This window comes from Ochotona curzoniae, unplaced genomic scaffold (assembly GCF_017591425.1).
Source record: "Ochotona curzoniae isolate NIBS_2020 unplaced genomic scaffold, NIBS_Ocur_1.0 contig_64, whole genome shotgun sequence".
Classification (NCBI taxonomy): Eukaryota; Metazoa; Chordata; class Mammalia; order Lagomorpha; family Ochotonidae; genus Ochotona; species Ochotona curzoniae.
Genome location: NW_024466502.1, coordinates 45,418,684 through 45,434,818, shown reverse-complemented (window position 1 = coordinate 45,434,818; position 16,135 = coordinate 45,418,684). Strand labels below are relative to the sequence as shown.

The following is a 16,135-nucleotide window of genomic DNA, read 5'->3' as shown; positions in this document are numbered from 1 at the left end:
CACTGTAGAAATTGCCACTATTTTTAAGTCTTGAAGGATTCAGTAAAGAATATAAAATTGCCAATATTTTACACTCTCTAAAGAAAGAAAAAAAGCAAATTATCTTAAGTAATTTGTTCCGAAGTTAACAAAATTTAACTTTTTAAATGTAGAAAGCAACTTTAGTTTGCTCCTTTAAAATTTTTTTTATTAAGATAGAGAACAGATTTTGTGCGTTTTACTAAACAGACTGAAATTTAAAGTGAAGATCGTCCAAGAGGATGATCACAATATCATAGCTTAAGATTGTATTTGTCTTATTAACAAAGCATTTTCACATTTATCATTTCTGTCCACTTCCTGACTAGGTTTATAGCACCAATCCATTGTGCAGCTTATACTTAACAGGAACATACACTTCCTTAACATGGAACAATCTCAGTAAAAGCTGCTTACATTTGAAAACAAACTAATTTATCATTTCAATAAAATTTCTGCCTTATGCTACTAAAAGCTCATTTTAAAGGCAGACAGTCTTTACATAAGAATAAACCTTATTACATAAATTATATCAATATAGCAAAATCAATTCATTGTACTCACTAAACACAGAGTTTATAATCTAGAAATCAGAAAAAGCTACTGGAATAATTTTATGTTTCAAAAATTTTATGACAACAAAGTTACATGAATGGTAAATACTATTAGATTAGTTTGAACTTTATAATAAATTACCCAATGACAGTATGTGCATATGGTATGAAATAGCCATTTCAATAATTTCAACAAACTCAAATGTAATTAGTGTGAATTCTCTTTAAATATAATTGTTAATTAGTTCCCAGAAAAGTTATATTTTTCCAGTTGACCTAACATTAGTCTGTTAAAACTGTCCTTATTCATATAGCTCTTGAAAAGCCACACATTTATAATTATAATATATTCATAAACTCTGAAATTCTATACTCAAAGTATAAAGACTTTAAATAGAAAAACAGCAGTTACAAAAGCTTCACACATTTTAACTTAGTGGTAAAATGTAGAAATATAATTCACTTTGCAACAAATATAAGCTATGGGCTAAAACAATCTCATTTATAAGTACTTCCCATTTTAAATTATTAGTGTCCAATAACTGTGTTTCACATATTTAGTTATTAGTGCTCAAGTTAAGTACAAAGTTGCTAAGGTGTTTTTATAAAGTATTTTTCAAATACAAATAACTCTAGATTTAGTAAAATTATTCTGCATCAGAAATTAGCCTGCCCTAAAACTGGCACATTTGCGACTTTAAAAATTCTACTTAAACCTATAGTTTTAACAAAGTACTACTATCTCACACCTAGGATTTAGGCATAAGTTAAAAATTTGAAGTGATAAATCACAAACAAGCTTACCTAATAAGGTCATGTATAGCATAGTAGCAATTACTTACCCTTGCTTGCATCCTTCTTATTCTCATTCAACTGCTATCACTCTTAAGATTGAAGTTTCTGCTCCAGATGGTCTAACTTGTTCCAATTCATTAAGTACTGAGGTAATCTTCATTGGCAAGTTGGGACCTCAAAATACCCTAGGTCTAACAAATCAACTTCTAGAAATACCACTCTGGAAGCATTTTTAAAATCATGTTATAGCTCTCCAGTGAAACTATACATGGAGATGGGAGGTAAAGGCACAATCAACGATCAGTATACTTAACAACACCTACCACCACCCCACTTCCTATCAAATTAGCCAATGTCTGGTAGCCCTTCCACTGTACATGAATGTATCCAGTTACCATAGCAACCAAGTCAACAAAGAACATCTAATTGTGAATCATTATCAGCAAACAATCTAAAATTCAAAAAAGTATCTCATTTTAAACCTATACCTTTATTTTGTTTTCTAATGTGGGAGTATTTAGCTTATTTATACTTTGAGTATAATATCTATACACATATTTAGAAAGAATACAGTAAATTATTTAATAACGTATATCTATTTAGTGATTTAATTCTGAAATTAATTCTATACATTCACCTCATTTATCAAAAAGTTGGTAACAGTTTCATAATAATTTATTTCTGGGTTAATATACTTAAATCATAAAAATATTTAAAATGTAAACAGTTTTCTAAAAATTTTAACTGAGATATGATTTACATATCACAAAATTGACACAGTAAACGTACAATTCGATGATTTCTAGAACACATACAAAATTGTACAACCCACCCCCCAAAAATCATAGGGCATTTTTTTATTACCTCCAAAAAACATTTAAGACTCTTTTGACTGTGTTTTTAAATTCATCCAGGTTGTAATATATGCTGAAGTACTTCTTTCCAGTTTACAGTCAGATAATAGTCTACTGAATGGAGATTCACATTTTGTTTATTCTTTTGTCTGGATGGACATTTAGTCTATCTCCACTTTTGGAAATTATGGAAATGCTATACAAATTGTATAGTTACATTCAGATTATATATTTTCTCTTCATTCAAATTTGATTGCTCACTTTTTAGATATGTGTTGTCCAATTAACCTGGAGTATCTTTTTATTGTCATACAACTGTTCAAAATATCTGCAATAATTCTTTTTATTTCTGTAACAGGGTAACATATCCTATTTCATCCTTGATTTTAGTAATTTGCTTACTTTTTTCCCTGATCAATATACTAAAGGGTTGGCAGTTTTGTTCTTCTTTACAAAGAACCAATTTTTGGCTTATCCTATTATTTCATATATATCCACTCTAATCTTTACTATATATTTTTCTATTCTGCAACTTTGAATAGTTTGCTCATCTATTAAGGTAGAAAGTAAGATTATTGAATGAAAGCTCTTACAGTTATAGTTTTTCCTCTAAACATTATTTTTTTCTATCTATGATGAATTTTAATGTCTTGTGTTTTTGAATTTATCCCAAAGTAGCTTCAAATTTCCATTCTCATTTCTTTTTTTTAACCTACTGGTTATTTAGGATTATACTACTTCATTTAAATTATATGCTATTTCAACAAATTCCTTTGGGTTACTGATTTTTATCCTAATCCATTTTGTATTACCTCTGTCGTTTAAAATTTAATAGTTTGTTCTAGGGCTACCATATGACTTACCCTGGCCAATGCCCCAAGTGCATTTGAAAAGACTGTACCACTGTGCTTAAGCCACTTACATTTAATGTAATTGTTGATAAGGTAGGATTTACATTTGCCATTTTGCTTTAGTTTCCTTTACTACAATTTTTTGCACCTCAATTTCTCTATTATTTTGTGTTAACCTTTTGTAAAGTACCATAGTTGTTCATGTGGAATATTAAAAAGATTTATGCTAGATCTACAGTGTTGTTTATTCTATTTCCTAATTAACTTTCAAATTGTTCTTTTCAATATTGATTTGGAATATTAAATTCTCCAATAAATATTGTTCATCTATTTCTGCCTTTCATTTTGTCAATTATCACATCAGTATTTTAATTATCACCTCAGTATTTTAAGGATGAATTAACAGCTATGAATTCAATCTTTTGTTATGTGCTTTGTCTTCAGCAACATTTTTTTTTTTAACTAAAAGCCTTCACCTATATTTACTGGTTATACTTTCAATGGTTCATCTTTTAGCATCTTTTAATTTTCAACTTGTTTATGTCATGATACTGGGATGGGTAACCTTTTTTCTGGCAAGGGTCATTTGAATATTTGTAACATCACTTGCAGGTCATACAAAATTAACCAACTTAAACATTTGCCTACATTCTACTCAATTTTAAGCTCTGCCTATGATTGCCTTGGCAGGGCCAGACCAAATGACCTCACAGGTCTCATATGGTTCATTGGAAGACATACACACTCCAGAGGACAGTGTTCTTATAGACAGAATATAGTAAGATCACAGATTTCCATCTTTCTTTTTGAAAGATCTATTTTAACGGCTGGTACCACGACTCAATTGGTTAATCCTATACCTAAAAGCACCAGCATCTCATATAGAGCCAGACCATATCCCAGCTGTTCCATTCCCCATCCAGCTTCCGGCATATGACCTGGAATAAGTTTTTCTGGATCAGCTCAGTTCTGGCCATTGCAGTCTTTTGGGAATGAACCAGTGGATAGATCTTTCTCTATGTTCCTCCTTCTCTCTGTAATTTTGCCTTTCCAATAAAAATTTAAAAGAAAAGACAAGACTGCCTACTTAGGATTTAAAAAAAAAAAAGGCAGAGTTCCCACAAAATGGGGAGGGTGTGAGAATGGAAAGGTAGAGAGAGGGAGAAGGAGATTCCATCCACTAGTTCACTCCGCCAATAGACAAAAAAGCCTGAGCTGAGCCAGATTGAAGCCAGGAGTTTCTTCTGGGTCTCCTATGTTGGTACAGGGGCCCAAACACTTGACTTGCTCTCTAATGCTTTCCCAGGCATATTAACAGGGAGCTGGATAGGAAGTACAAAATCCACTACTTGAACTCGTGCCCATAGAGGATACTAGTGTTGCCAGCAGCAACCTAACCCATTATGCAGCAATACTGACCCATGATCAGGGATTCTATCCACTCTGCTAGCTAATGTCTTTAAGCCATTTACATTTAATGTAATTATTGATAAGATAGGACTTACATTTGCCATTTTGCTTTAGTTTCCTGTATTGTAAATTTTTTGCACCTGTTTTTTTTTTATTATTTTGTTAATATTTTCTAAAGTTCTATTTTCATTCTATTGTTTCTTCAAATACATTTGAATTTTCATTAGTAGATAACCTGAGGATTACAATTACCCACTTACAATGATATAGTTCAGACTAATAAAAATATCATGTAAAAACATTATTCCTCCATACGCAGTTGTTTTTCCTTTGCTATTACAAAACTGTATTTTTTGTCTCAGCCATTAACACAATATAATGTCTTTTAAATCAGATGAAGTTAAAACATATCTACACTGTCTTTTATATTCATCATTGCATGTATTGATGTTCTCTATTTCTTCATAATTTCTGTCTTATGAACAAACCTGGACAAGGACACAGTGTTGAAAAGCCATTCAATGTGGCCAGCATTCCATAATGGAACTAGTTCAAGTCCTGGCTGCTTTACATCTGCCCCAGCTCCTTGCTAACGTACTTGGGAAAGCAGTGGAGGATGCCTCGAGTGCTTAGACCCCTCCACCCATTTGGGAGACCTGGATGAGACTCCTGGCTTCAGACCTGTCAGGCTCTAGTTGCTGCAGCTATTTTGGGACAATTTTTCCACCTAAACTCCAGTTATAAAATTCCTTAGCTTTATCACACTCATTTTCTTAGGGAAATGATAAACTTGCTCTCACATTTCGACTTGCACAGTGGCCATCCTCTAGAGCTATACACTTTATAGAGAGAATCGATGTCACCAAATTCTTCTGGTGGATTCCACAAATGATACTGTTCCATTTAACTATGTAGTTACTCAGGATAATTTTTATTAAGGATTATTTCAATAATTTCAATCTACCTTTATCAACCATTAATTATTATCTTAATTTAAAACTTAGAATCTATAATTCTCATATCACTTAATTTTCTAAAAATGTGCATTTTCCTCTAGTTGAAAGATATGGTGAAGATCTTTCTTGCATGTACTAATTCAAATACTTCACAACAGCCAGGGCTTTGCCATGCTGAGACCAGGGGCCCAGAATTCCAAGTTGATTTTCCAAATGGGCAGCAGTGGCCAAAGTACCTGAACCATAACTCCTGCCTTGCAGCATGCTTTTCCCAGTCTGCTGGATGGTGGCAGGGGTCGTCTTTCACTGCTTTTCCCAGACAATTAGCAGGAAGCTAGTTTGGAAGTCGAACAGCAGCTGCGACATGAACTAGCACCCATATGGGATATAAGAATTGCAGGTAGGGACTTTACCCACTATGCCACAGCACTGGCCCCCACATCCTTTCTAATTTACTACTTTACTCAATACTATATATTTGAAATTTATTCACTATATATTTGAAAAACAGAATAGTGATACATAGTATTTATTATGAGTCCTTTAAAAATCTATCCATTTTCCTACTTTTGAACATTTACATTGCTTCCAGGTCTTTCATTATTATACAATGATGCAATGCATAATTCGGCATGCCCAGTGTTGTATACATGTCTTAAGATGTTTTATATGGAACACCTAGAAGTACGTAAGGTGTTGAGTATGTACTTCTTCAGCTTCATCAAACACTACTGGTTCACTCCTCCGGCAAGGTACGAGTCCACTGCTCCAGAGGCCTTACTGTTGTTACCAGGTTTCTTAAACTTATACCCTCATTGACCTTTTCATTTGCATTTCCCTTTTTTTAAGACTTAGTTTCAATCTTGTCTCCCAACTCCCATGAACTGCCTTGAGAGCGTACTTTGTATAAAGGCACTACTTCATGGTCAGTTTTGCAGCTAACATTGAATGCTTTCTTTGTACAACAAGCAGTTATCAATGTGTCAATTGCAAGAAGTTTACCAGCAGATTTAGCCTTAAGATGTCAGTTTGTGTACTATAAAAGTAGATAAGACTATTAAGTGGCCACTAATATGTTTAGTCACATACGAATCAATGGAATTAATGCTAGTTAAAGAAAAGGATTTTTACTCAGACATTTGTCAAGAGGTAGGCATAACGCATAATTCAAAGTATGCTGAAATTTGAAAAAAGGGGAAACATTTTCAAGTGTATACAAATAATGCCAGGGCAATAGAATGAAAAAGACCTTCAAAATCACTTTTTAGCCAAATTAATTTCATTTCTACATTTCACAATATAAACAAACTACACTTTTAAAAATATCCCTTATTCCCTCTAAAAACTACTCTCTCTTTGACAGGAAAAGGAGGGGGAGAGGGGCAAATGTTCATTGTCATTCTGTCAGAAAACGCCCAGTTCACAGCATCACGATCTGGTAAAGCAAAGTAACAGAACTGTTCTCAGGAGGCTCCCCTCGACCCTGCCCTGTCTGGATGAGTGGGTACCATCACGGACTCATAGGAAGTCTTATCACTGGGGCCCTGGCACTAGTGGCACATGGTCTCCCATGGGTGGCTTCATTTCAGGATCAGGTGCTACTGGCATCATTGGAGGAGAAGGAGGCCCCATCACAGCACAGGAATGCCTCTATGGGGTGCTGTCATACAAGGGCAGGAAGGACCTGGAAGACTAGGAAATCATCATCCTGGTAAAAGGAAGAGAATGGAACAGGAGACATCTTCCATTTTTGAAATGCAGCCATTGCTTTGTCAATCAGACTCCGAGCCTCGTCTTCCTTGGGGTTCCTACCACTGCAGTGTGTCTCTCACAGAGAAGCATGGGTATGTATTGCAGTTGTCACAATAAAACTTGGATGTCTTACTCCACAGGCTGCTAACTATCCTGTTCCCTGCCACCCAGAAATGATGCTAAATTACTTCTTAAATATATACTTAAAAATATATTACACACGCATGCATGGGATGTTCATATGTTTGGTTTTAATCTTTAGGGTCAGAAATGCTGTCTTATACTTAACATTCTTTATACAACCTAACCCAACAATCAACTTTAGTAAATATTTACAAAACTGAATTGTATTTTCATTTATAACTAGGCACTATTTGAGAATTATCCTTCCTAACTATTCTTCCTTCCTATATTTAGTAATCATTACATAAAATGATTTGTGATTTGCCAATTGTGATTCTCTTATCCATTAGGTACTTTTTTTGAAGAGTTCATGGAAACTTGAAATTAAGGTATAAATTTATTGTTTGGGCAAAGTAATTATGAAATCTATTCAGTTTTTTTCTTCACAACACACATATTTTCTATGAACTTTTGAAGATGTCATCATATACCTGAATTTCAAAAATCATTTTTTTTTTGTAACTAACTTGTCTCCATTTTCCTAGAAACAGCAGATTTCTGGGTATGGACGAGTTTTGCTCCGTCCTGTTTCTTCTTCCCCAGCTTCATGGTAGTCTTGAAAACCAACAGCCTCCACCACAGTAGCAGCAAAAGCTTGCAGACTAATAGCCACTGAAGCAGAAGCAAGGGGTTGGAGCTCCATAAGAGCTGCCATCTCTGAAGAACCGTCAGCATCTGCTCCATCACTGGATTTCCCTTTCTTTGGCCTGACTCAGAGTTCCCTCAGGACAAACAGCTTTCCTCCGGTGAGTATGTCAAAAGCAATATGTGACAATCTGTTAACCACTCACTGTCTGCAGTAATAACAAGTGGGAAAACAACACTCTGACCAATAACCCTGAAAAGAAAAGCCAGGGAATAAGGTATCTGTAGCAGGGTTTGAAAAGCTCCACTGTGTTCATGACAAAATGCAATATAAACCTAGTTTCATTCAGGCATCACAAGCTTTCTCACAAGAATGTTTTATCAGAAATTAACATTTCCCACCCACCTCCCGTAACATCAAATCAAAACATCCTGAGTAGAAATTATCTTCCTCATTCCTATTGCCTCATTGCTCCCAATATTCTGATAATTTCTGTATCTCTAGCTCAAATTAGATTGCTTTCTTAAAATCTATTAACATCTATTTTTACAATGATTAGAACAATGATATATGAATACGAACATTATAGACTTAGCATTGAGCCTCAAAAATTTTGTTTTCTTTTTATTTTAAAGGGACACAGACACAGGAAGACAGCTGGATAGAAATGTTTCATCTGCCAGCTCACTCCCCAACATCAAGTTCTTACACTCACAACAACAAGGGCTGGGCCAGGTTCAAGTCAGGAGTCAGGAATTCGATCCAGGACTTCCACATGGGTGGCAGGGACCCAAGCACCTGAGCCTTCTGTTGCCTCTCAAGGTGTGCATGAGCAGCAACCCAGACTAGAAGTGAAGTAGCTGGGACATGCACTAGGCATTACCAGAGCAGGTATCCCTGTGCCTGGGCCAAATACCCACCCCTAGGCTTAGGTTCGAGTCCTGGTTTTGGCCGTTCAGAAGCTATGCTGCTTTAAACTCAGTAGTAAAAAGTAACTTAACACCGAAGATTTATTTTCTGTAAAACAGAGCTATTAAAACTACTTTGAGGGATTATTAAGGTTAAATGAAATAATACATGGAAAGGACTCAGTATCAGACACATGACTAAAGCTAAAATGGTAGCTGCCAGTATTTTTATTATCCTAACTTACACATCTCAAAGTCAGTCAAAAGCAAATGAAATTTTGCCATAACCCTTCACATCTCAAACCTTTTACAGCTCAAACCACTACTTTCATTCTCCTTATCAGAGAAAATTCTTGCATCTTTTCCAAATATTTGTTGCCTCTCTCCAGACTAGCTTCACTTCACTGATGACAGATCTGGCCAAATGCTATCTATAAGTCAACAAACATGAATGGAGGTCAGCACACAGTTACCATGATACCAGCAACGTCTTACAGGCTGGGTCGCAAGTAAACATCACAAATATGCAGCACACTGCGACAGCTAACTTACACATGACGTGCAACATTCGGTAAATGACTAAGATTAAGAGGTTTATTACCATAAAACAATCTCTCTTATCCTGACTGATAAGACTTTTTTTTTAAAGATTTTTTTTTTATTATTGCAAAGTCAGATATACAGAGAGGAGCAGAGATAAGACTTACCTTACTGAATGGCTTTGTCATTTACCCAAATAGTTAAAGAAAAAGCCTGGGGAAATTTTTATGGTCCCTTTCAAGTCTTAGGTTTGGCTTCATGAGCACACTTTTCATATAGCTGCCAAACTGAAGTTTACAGCCCCAACCAACCACCTTACCTAACTCATATATCAACTCAATATTTCCCTCGCCCTAATCATCTGAGGCCCAAAGCCTGCTGACAACCAGATCAATCCTAAACTGTTTATCCAGCACTTCCTCATCTTGCAGTAATCCTGGAACAGGGCTTGGCCTAGTCTTTATGCTAGCTGCTCCTTTTCCACCTAACTGAGGCCCTGCCAGTGTGGCATGGCGTATCCCAGTCTAGGAAAATGAAAGTAGTAATCTTCTATCAATCGTTTTTGCCTCTCTGTTGTCCCTGGTCACCTCCATAAATCAAAATCCTGTGAGTACAAATGAAATAATGCAAATTACAATGTAATAATAGTAGTAATTACAAAGAAACATGAATGAAATGGAGAAGTTTTTCTTAAAAAGATGCCTGATAAAAAGCTGAGTAGATGTTGGTAAGCCAACTTTAAATGCACCCAGTTCTTCAGAACACAAATGTATAAAATCTAGAGAGGATATAGCTACCTAATTTGAAGTATAAAAGAAACTAAAATGCCTGAATTTGTGTTTTCTTTTGACAGTAGGAGACTGAACAGCTCATATTTCTTAAAACTGTCAGAAGCCTACTTTTTGCTAAAAAGAAAAACAAACAAACAAACAAAACCCAAAACCAAAAACCTGACCTGGAGGCTCTAACATGGCACCCCAGGTACTTATATATGCTACCAGGGGAAAGGATCTGATCTCAAACCAAACATATGACTGAAAACAAAATGGTTTAGCCACTTTATTTTTTTTATAGCTTTATTTTTTATTTTCTTGAAAGGCATTGTTACAAAGAGAGCTGGGGGAAGGGAAGAGGAAAAGGAAAGATGAAGTGAAGAGATCTTCCAGCCACCAGTTCACACCCTCAGATGACTGCAAAGACCAGGGCTGGGCCAGGCTGAAGCCTAGAGCCCTTTCTGGGTCTCCCAGGTGAGTACAGGGGCCTTAAGACTTGGGATACCTTGACTTGTTTCCCAGGCACATTAGCAGGAATTTGGTTTGGATACTACACTTGATCTTAGCCAAAAGGCCGAGAAGCAATTAGGAATCTGGTTTGGAAATAGAGTAACTGGGACTTTAACCAGCATCCATGTGGGACGCCGGCTTTGCTGGTGGTGACTTAACCTGTTATACCACAATGTGGGCCCGGATACAGCCACTTTGGAAAACCACTGGGTAGTTTTTTTCCAGCAATCATGTTTCAAGGTATTTACTGAAATGAAGTGAAATATAACACTGATGAAAAATCTGCACGTGAATATTTAAAGTGGATTTTTTAATTGCCAAAAATTGGAAATATGATATCCTTTAATACATGACTAGATAACCCGGTACATTCATGCAGTGGAGTATTGGTGATAAAAATGAAATAAACTATTAAGCCATTGAAATAAACTGCACATATTGTATTGCTACATGGGAGCGAAGTCAGTCTGAAAGGCTGTAAGGATCTACACGGCATGCCACAGAAGATAAAATTCAGTGGTGCCCTCTTTTCCATATATATTATAAGACTCTCAATTAGATGCCTGTTACTGAATCATGTATATGCTATGTTCTTTTTTTAAAAATAAATATGTCCCTATAAAATTTTTATAAAACTAAGCAAAGTGATTAACAACAAAAATATAAATAGAAGTTATCACAATATGCCTTAATGAAATGGTCAGTGCCATTACTTTTGCCCTCTTGAACCAGTAGTAAGCAAATAAGCTTACCTGAACATGAATACTGTGATATGGTGATATGAATCTGACAAGCAAGGCAGGTACTAACTAATGGGTGAGTAGCAGACACAAAGAAGGTGTACTGCACAAATGAATGATTCCCATCTTAAGCAGGATGGGAGGGTATAAAATTTTATCAATACTTAGAATGGCACACAATTTAAAGCTTATGAACTATTTATTTCTGGATGTTCAAATTTATACTTTCAGGTTTCAGTTGATCATCTGTAACTCAGGCTGTAAAAAATAAAATCCTGGGGCCTCCACCTATAGTGCCAGCCTTCCACTGGCTGCTGGTTCATGTCCTGGCTGCTCTACTTCCTGTCCAGCTCCCTGCTAATGCGCCTTGGAAGGCCCTCGTGCTTGTACACCTGCACCCATGAGGGAGATTGGAAGAAGCACCAGGTTACTAGCTTTGACCTGGCACAATACCAGCTACAGCAGGCCATTTGAGAAGTGAACTAGCAGATGGAGGATCTCTCCCTCTGTCTCTCCTTCACTCTCTTTGTAACTCTGCCTTTCAAATAAATAAACAAATCTTTTAAAAAATTCAATAAAATAATGAATAAGGGGAGACTATGGTATAGGCAAGTAATTAAAAGCCTAGTGGTACTAGGGGTTGGGGAAGGCATGAAGGAGGGATGAGTATGTGTAGTACTGAGGACTTCCGATGAAATCTGTTCTGTATAACTCTAACAATGATGTAGATGTGCATTTATCAAGGCCTATCCTATAAACTAAAACAAGGGTCAACCCCAAAATAAACTATAGATCTTATGTAGGAATAATGCATTGATACTGGTTAATCAGTTGTAGCAGAACATGTCACATCATTATATTAAGATGGAAAATTGTAAAAAACTCTATTTCCATCTACTCAATTTTTCTTATCAATAAAAACTTCTTTCAGAATGAAACCTATTAATCACAGGGTAGGGATTCTATGATACAAAAATATGCTAAACGCTGCTCATCAAATTGAATAATAAAGGTCTATTACAGCTTCCCTCTAAGCAACAGTAGCAGTGATGATGAGTGCGATTCCCTTCATTATAATTTTTAAGCCCAAAGCCTCATTTTTCTTCATATGATACAGCAGTAAATAAGTCTACTGGTTAAAACAGGAAACTATTGTCAAGGAGATAAACAAAAAATTGATCCCAAGAGATAGAAATCACATTATATAGTCCAATATTCTCAAGAAAGTTAAGATAAGGGACAAAATCCCTGCTGTCCTGAATTTTTAACATGTCTGTGCATGACACTTCTCTGTCAGGAACTGTCTTTTAGTGTGCTGCTTTACTTTTGGCACCAGGTGATGTATCTCCACCAGCAAGCACTAACTTGGCATACCAATAAGCCTTTGAGTGAAGACAAAGAAATGTCTGCTGGCAAATTTACCGCCTTTCCATTTTTGTCATTTCCTCCTGTTTAATTCTTTGCATTCTACCGCAGCTATGCAGTCATTGGTCTTTTTCCCAGGTTTACACTTTAGTATGTATCCCTCCTCACCATCTTCCTCGTTTTCTCATCCACTCCTCACAATGTCAACTGATTTAAGCCCTGACTGGCATATCTATTGTTTCTTGTCTTTAAACATTTATTGAGTATGTCAATTCAGATTCTGCAAACATTTACCAAGCTTCTTCGGGTTCATTTCATGTTCATAGCTACAGATACTCTTCAAAGACACTATTACCTCCATTTTCTAGAGAAACACACACACTCAGAGAAGTTAACTTGTCTAAGGTCACAAATCAAATTCAAATCCATCAGCCAAGTGCAATGCTCTTTCCATTTTCAGCTCTCTCCCCATCAGACAATTATGCACTCTGTTAGAATTCAAAGTTACTCTACCTCCTGAGACCTGCTTTTTTTCTGAAACAAATCAACCAAAAAACAAACAAACAAACACCTTACTAAAAAACATGTCTTACAGATTTACTAAGTTTATCTGATCCTTTAAATATTGCTATGCTGGGTTCTTCTGTCCCTAAAATCTTTGTATCTCTATACCACTATTCAAGGTATCAAAAAATTCTGCTAATAATCTTTTTGTAAAAAAGACTCATTTTGCATTATGATACAGTAGTAAATACATCTACTGGTTAAAAGATTTAAAAGGGCATTGTGGTACCATTTCAATCTACTGTCTTTCCCTTAACATAATCAAAGTTACTGTAATTAACTGAATAACATATTCTTTAATATATTAGACTACCAACCACTTGAGACCAGTAACTAACCTGAGGAACAAATGACAACTGGAGATATTCCCCAGGAGTCTCATGAAGTAATTTCCGTATCTGTTATTTTAATGGGAAGAAAATCTTAACAGACTTAAATTTGAGCACTGAAAAGGAAGTTAATGAAACAAAGTGGTTGCTAAAAGCTATCTGAGCACATGAGAAAATTAAAACTAGGAAATACTTTTTATGCCATATTCACATAAAACAGAAAACTGTTGAACCCAAAGCAGCTGTCACTGGGTTTTCAATAGCAAAGTGAAAAAAAAGAAGTTCCTTATCATGCAAGCAAGTCATACTTATTTGCTATTAATATTAAATTTATAAAATAACAAAATATGGTCCTTTTTAAAATCTTGCTAAGGAGACAGAATGAATGAGAATTAGGAGCACAAACTTTGTGATTTTGACCAAGTTACTTAGGCATTTTAAAATTTAACAGCAAAATAAAGACAAAAGTTAATCAACTTCATAGGATTGTTCAAACAAGTAAGTCTTAGCAGAATGCTTGCTACATAACAGGACCCGAGTTGTTCCTTCTCCTCATTATCATTTAATACGTGCTTACGCCTTCGTCTCCTCACAACTTTCATAGCTCCTACAAAGGGCAGCTATGAGAATTAAGCACACTACCAGAAGTATAACAGGCTCAGGTGGAACTTAATTACTCTCACCCATTTAGAATTACAAGGCAGCATGAATTAGTGCTGCCACAAAACCACCTTTTTAAAGCATTGAGTTGGCAGTAAATACATATCAGCTTTCTAGGAATTGTATTTGTTTTGGAGGGGGTGGGGAATGCGGTTTTCTGACCAGAGGAAATGAGAAGAAACAGATGATAAAATTTATTATTTTATAATATAGGCAAGCCACTTAATCAAATATATCATAATTTCATGATGACATAAGGGAATGATTTCTAATAATCACTAAGGTGCAAAATTAAATTTAATTTTTAAGAAATCAGTCAATGACTAGAAACTTGTAAAAAAAAAAAAAGCAACTTCAGTGGCAATTAAATACAGAGGAAATTTGACCAATATCAGGTGATGCATTTTAGAAGTGACTTCAAAGAGCTCAATTATTTTATCATCTTATAAAACAAAAATAACCTTTTGAACTGGAGTTTAAAAAACAACCAGGAATCAAAAAAAAGAGATAAAGAAAAAAAGTAGGAGACCACTATTGTGAACTTTAAATCTGTGATAAATTTTGCATTCTTATGAAGGAAATATATATGTACTAGACATAAGAATCATTCGGGTTTCCTTACCTGCTGTGTTCCATCTGCACTTACAATCGGGGCAGACAGAAGAGAAATATCACTACTTAAAATCTGAGTTGTATCCAAAAGTGGTGGATGTTCTGCCATTATCAATGAGACATCAATATACTGGATCACTTTCCAATTCTGAAAAACAAAATCACATAGCCATCTGTGTGTATATCCTTAAACAGAATGCATTCAAGAGCTCTCATTTTTAACCTAAAGAAATCCTACAACATTCCATTGACTTCCTTTTGCTCAAACTGTTTAAGATTCATTTCCTACAATCACCAACTGTCAAAGTCAATAATACACTAATATACACTGCAGCTAATACTCATATCACATATCAGAAACTTCTATTTAAATTTCCTGTATGCTCTCTCTCCAACCCTTCCAGCTTTACATCCGATTTAACCATCATTACTTAATCTAAACATTGGGATAACCACTACTATGACTGAGGTAATATTACTACTTTTTTTCTGATGGGTGAACAAGGTGATTAAGAAGCATCCAACCCCTTCTTCTTTTGACTTCCTATTTGTCTTCAGAAATAACACAAGAATTATGCTTTTTAAAATTTATTTTATTTTTATTGGAAAGTCAGTTATACTGAGAGGAAGAGAGAGAGAGAGAGAGAGAGGAAGATCTTCTGTCCAAAGATTTACTTCCCAAGTGGCTGCAATGGTTGAAGCTGTACCAATTCAAAGCCAGAAGCTTTTTCCAGGTCTCCCATGCGGGTGCAGGGTCCCAAGGCTTTGGGCTGTCCTTGACTGCTTTCCCAGACCACAGGCAGGGAGCTGGATGGGAAGTGGTGCTGCCGGGATAAGAACCAGTGGCTATTTGGGATCCCGATGCAAGCAAGGCGAGGACTTTAGCTGCTAGGCTACCACGCTGGGCCCAAGAATTTTGGTTTTTATTGAATCCCAGAGAAAACAATAGGCAAATTCTGGTAAGAATTAGGACAAGAACCTTGAAGTTTCAGGTGCTTAGATTACTTGTAAATTGTGGATTCATTTTTTTCTGACACCTATGTTACAATAAAGCAAATCATTTAATAGATAAGAGCATGCATCTAAAAAGAGATTCAAAGTGAACATTAACTCATCATAAAACAACAGCAAATTACAATTCAAGATGAACAAACTGAGCACAACCAAACATCTAA

General features: G+C 35.5%; 1 protein-coding gene and 1 pseudogene across 2 annotated transcripts in view; both read right to left on the bottom strand.

The window, feature by feature from the left end:
• The window catches only part of FNDC3A (fibronectin type III domain containing 3A), a 130,678-nt gene that overhangs the window by 97,147 nt on the left and 17,396 nt on the right, over nt 1-16,135 (bottom strand). For both annotated transcript variants that reach the window (XM_040991421.1, XM_040991422.1), the window contains exon 2: nt 14,971-15,108. In XM_040991421.1, the coding sequence (XP_040847355.1) occupies nt 14,971-15,069 (99 nt within the window). In that variant the 5' untranslated portion in view covers nt 15,070-15,108. The remainder of the gene's footprint in view (nt 1-14,970; nt 15,109-16,135) is intronic.
• LOC121163812 lies at nt 10,602-10,766 on the bottom strand (annotated as a pseudogene).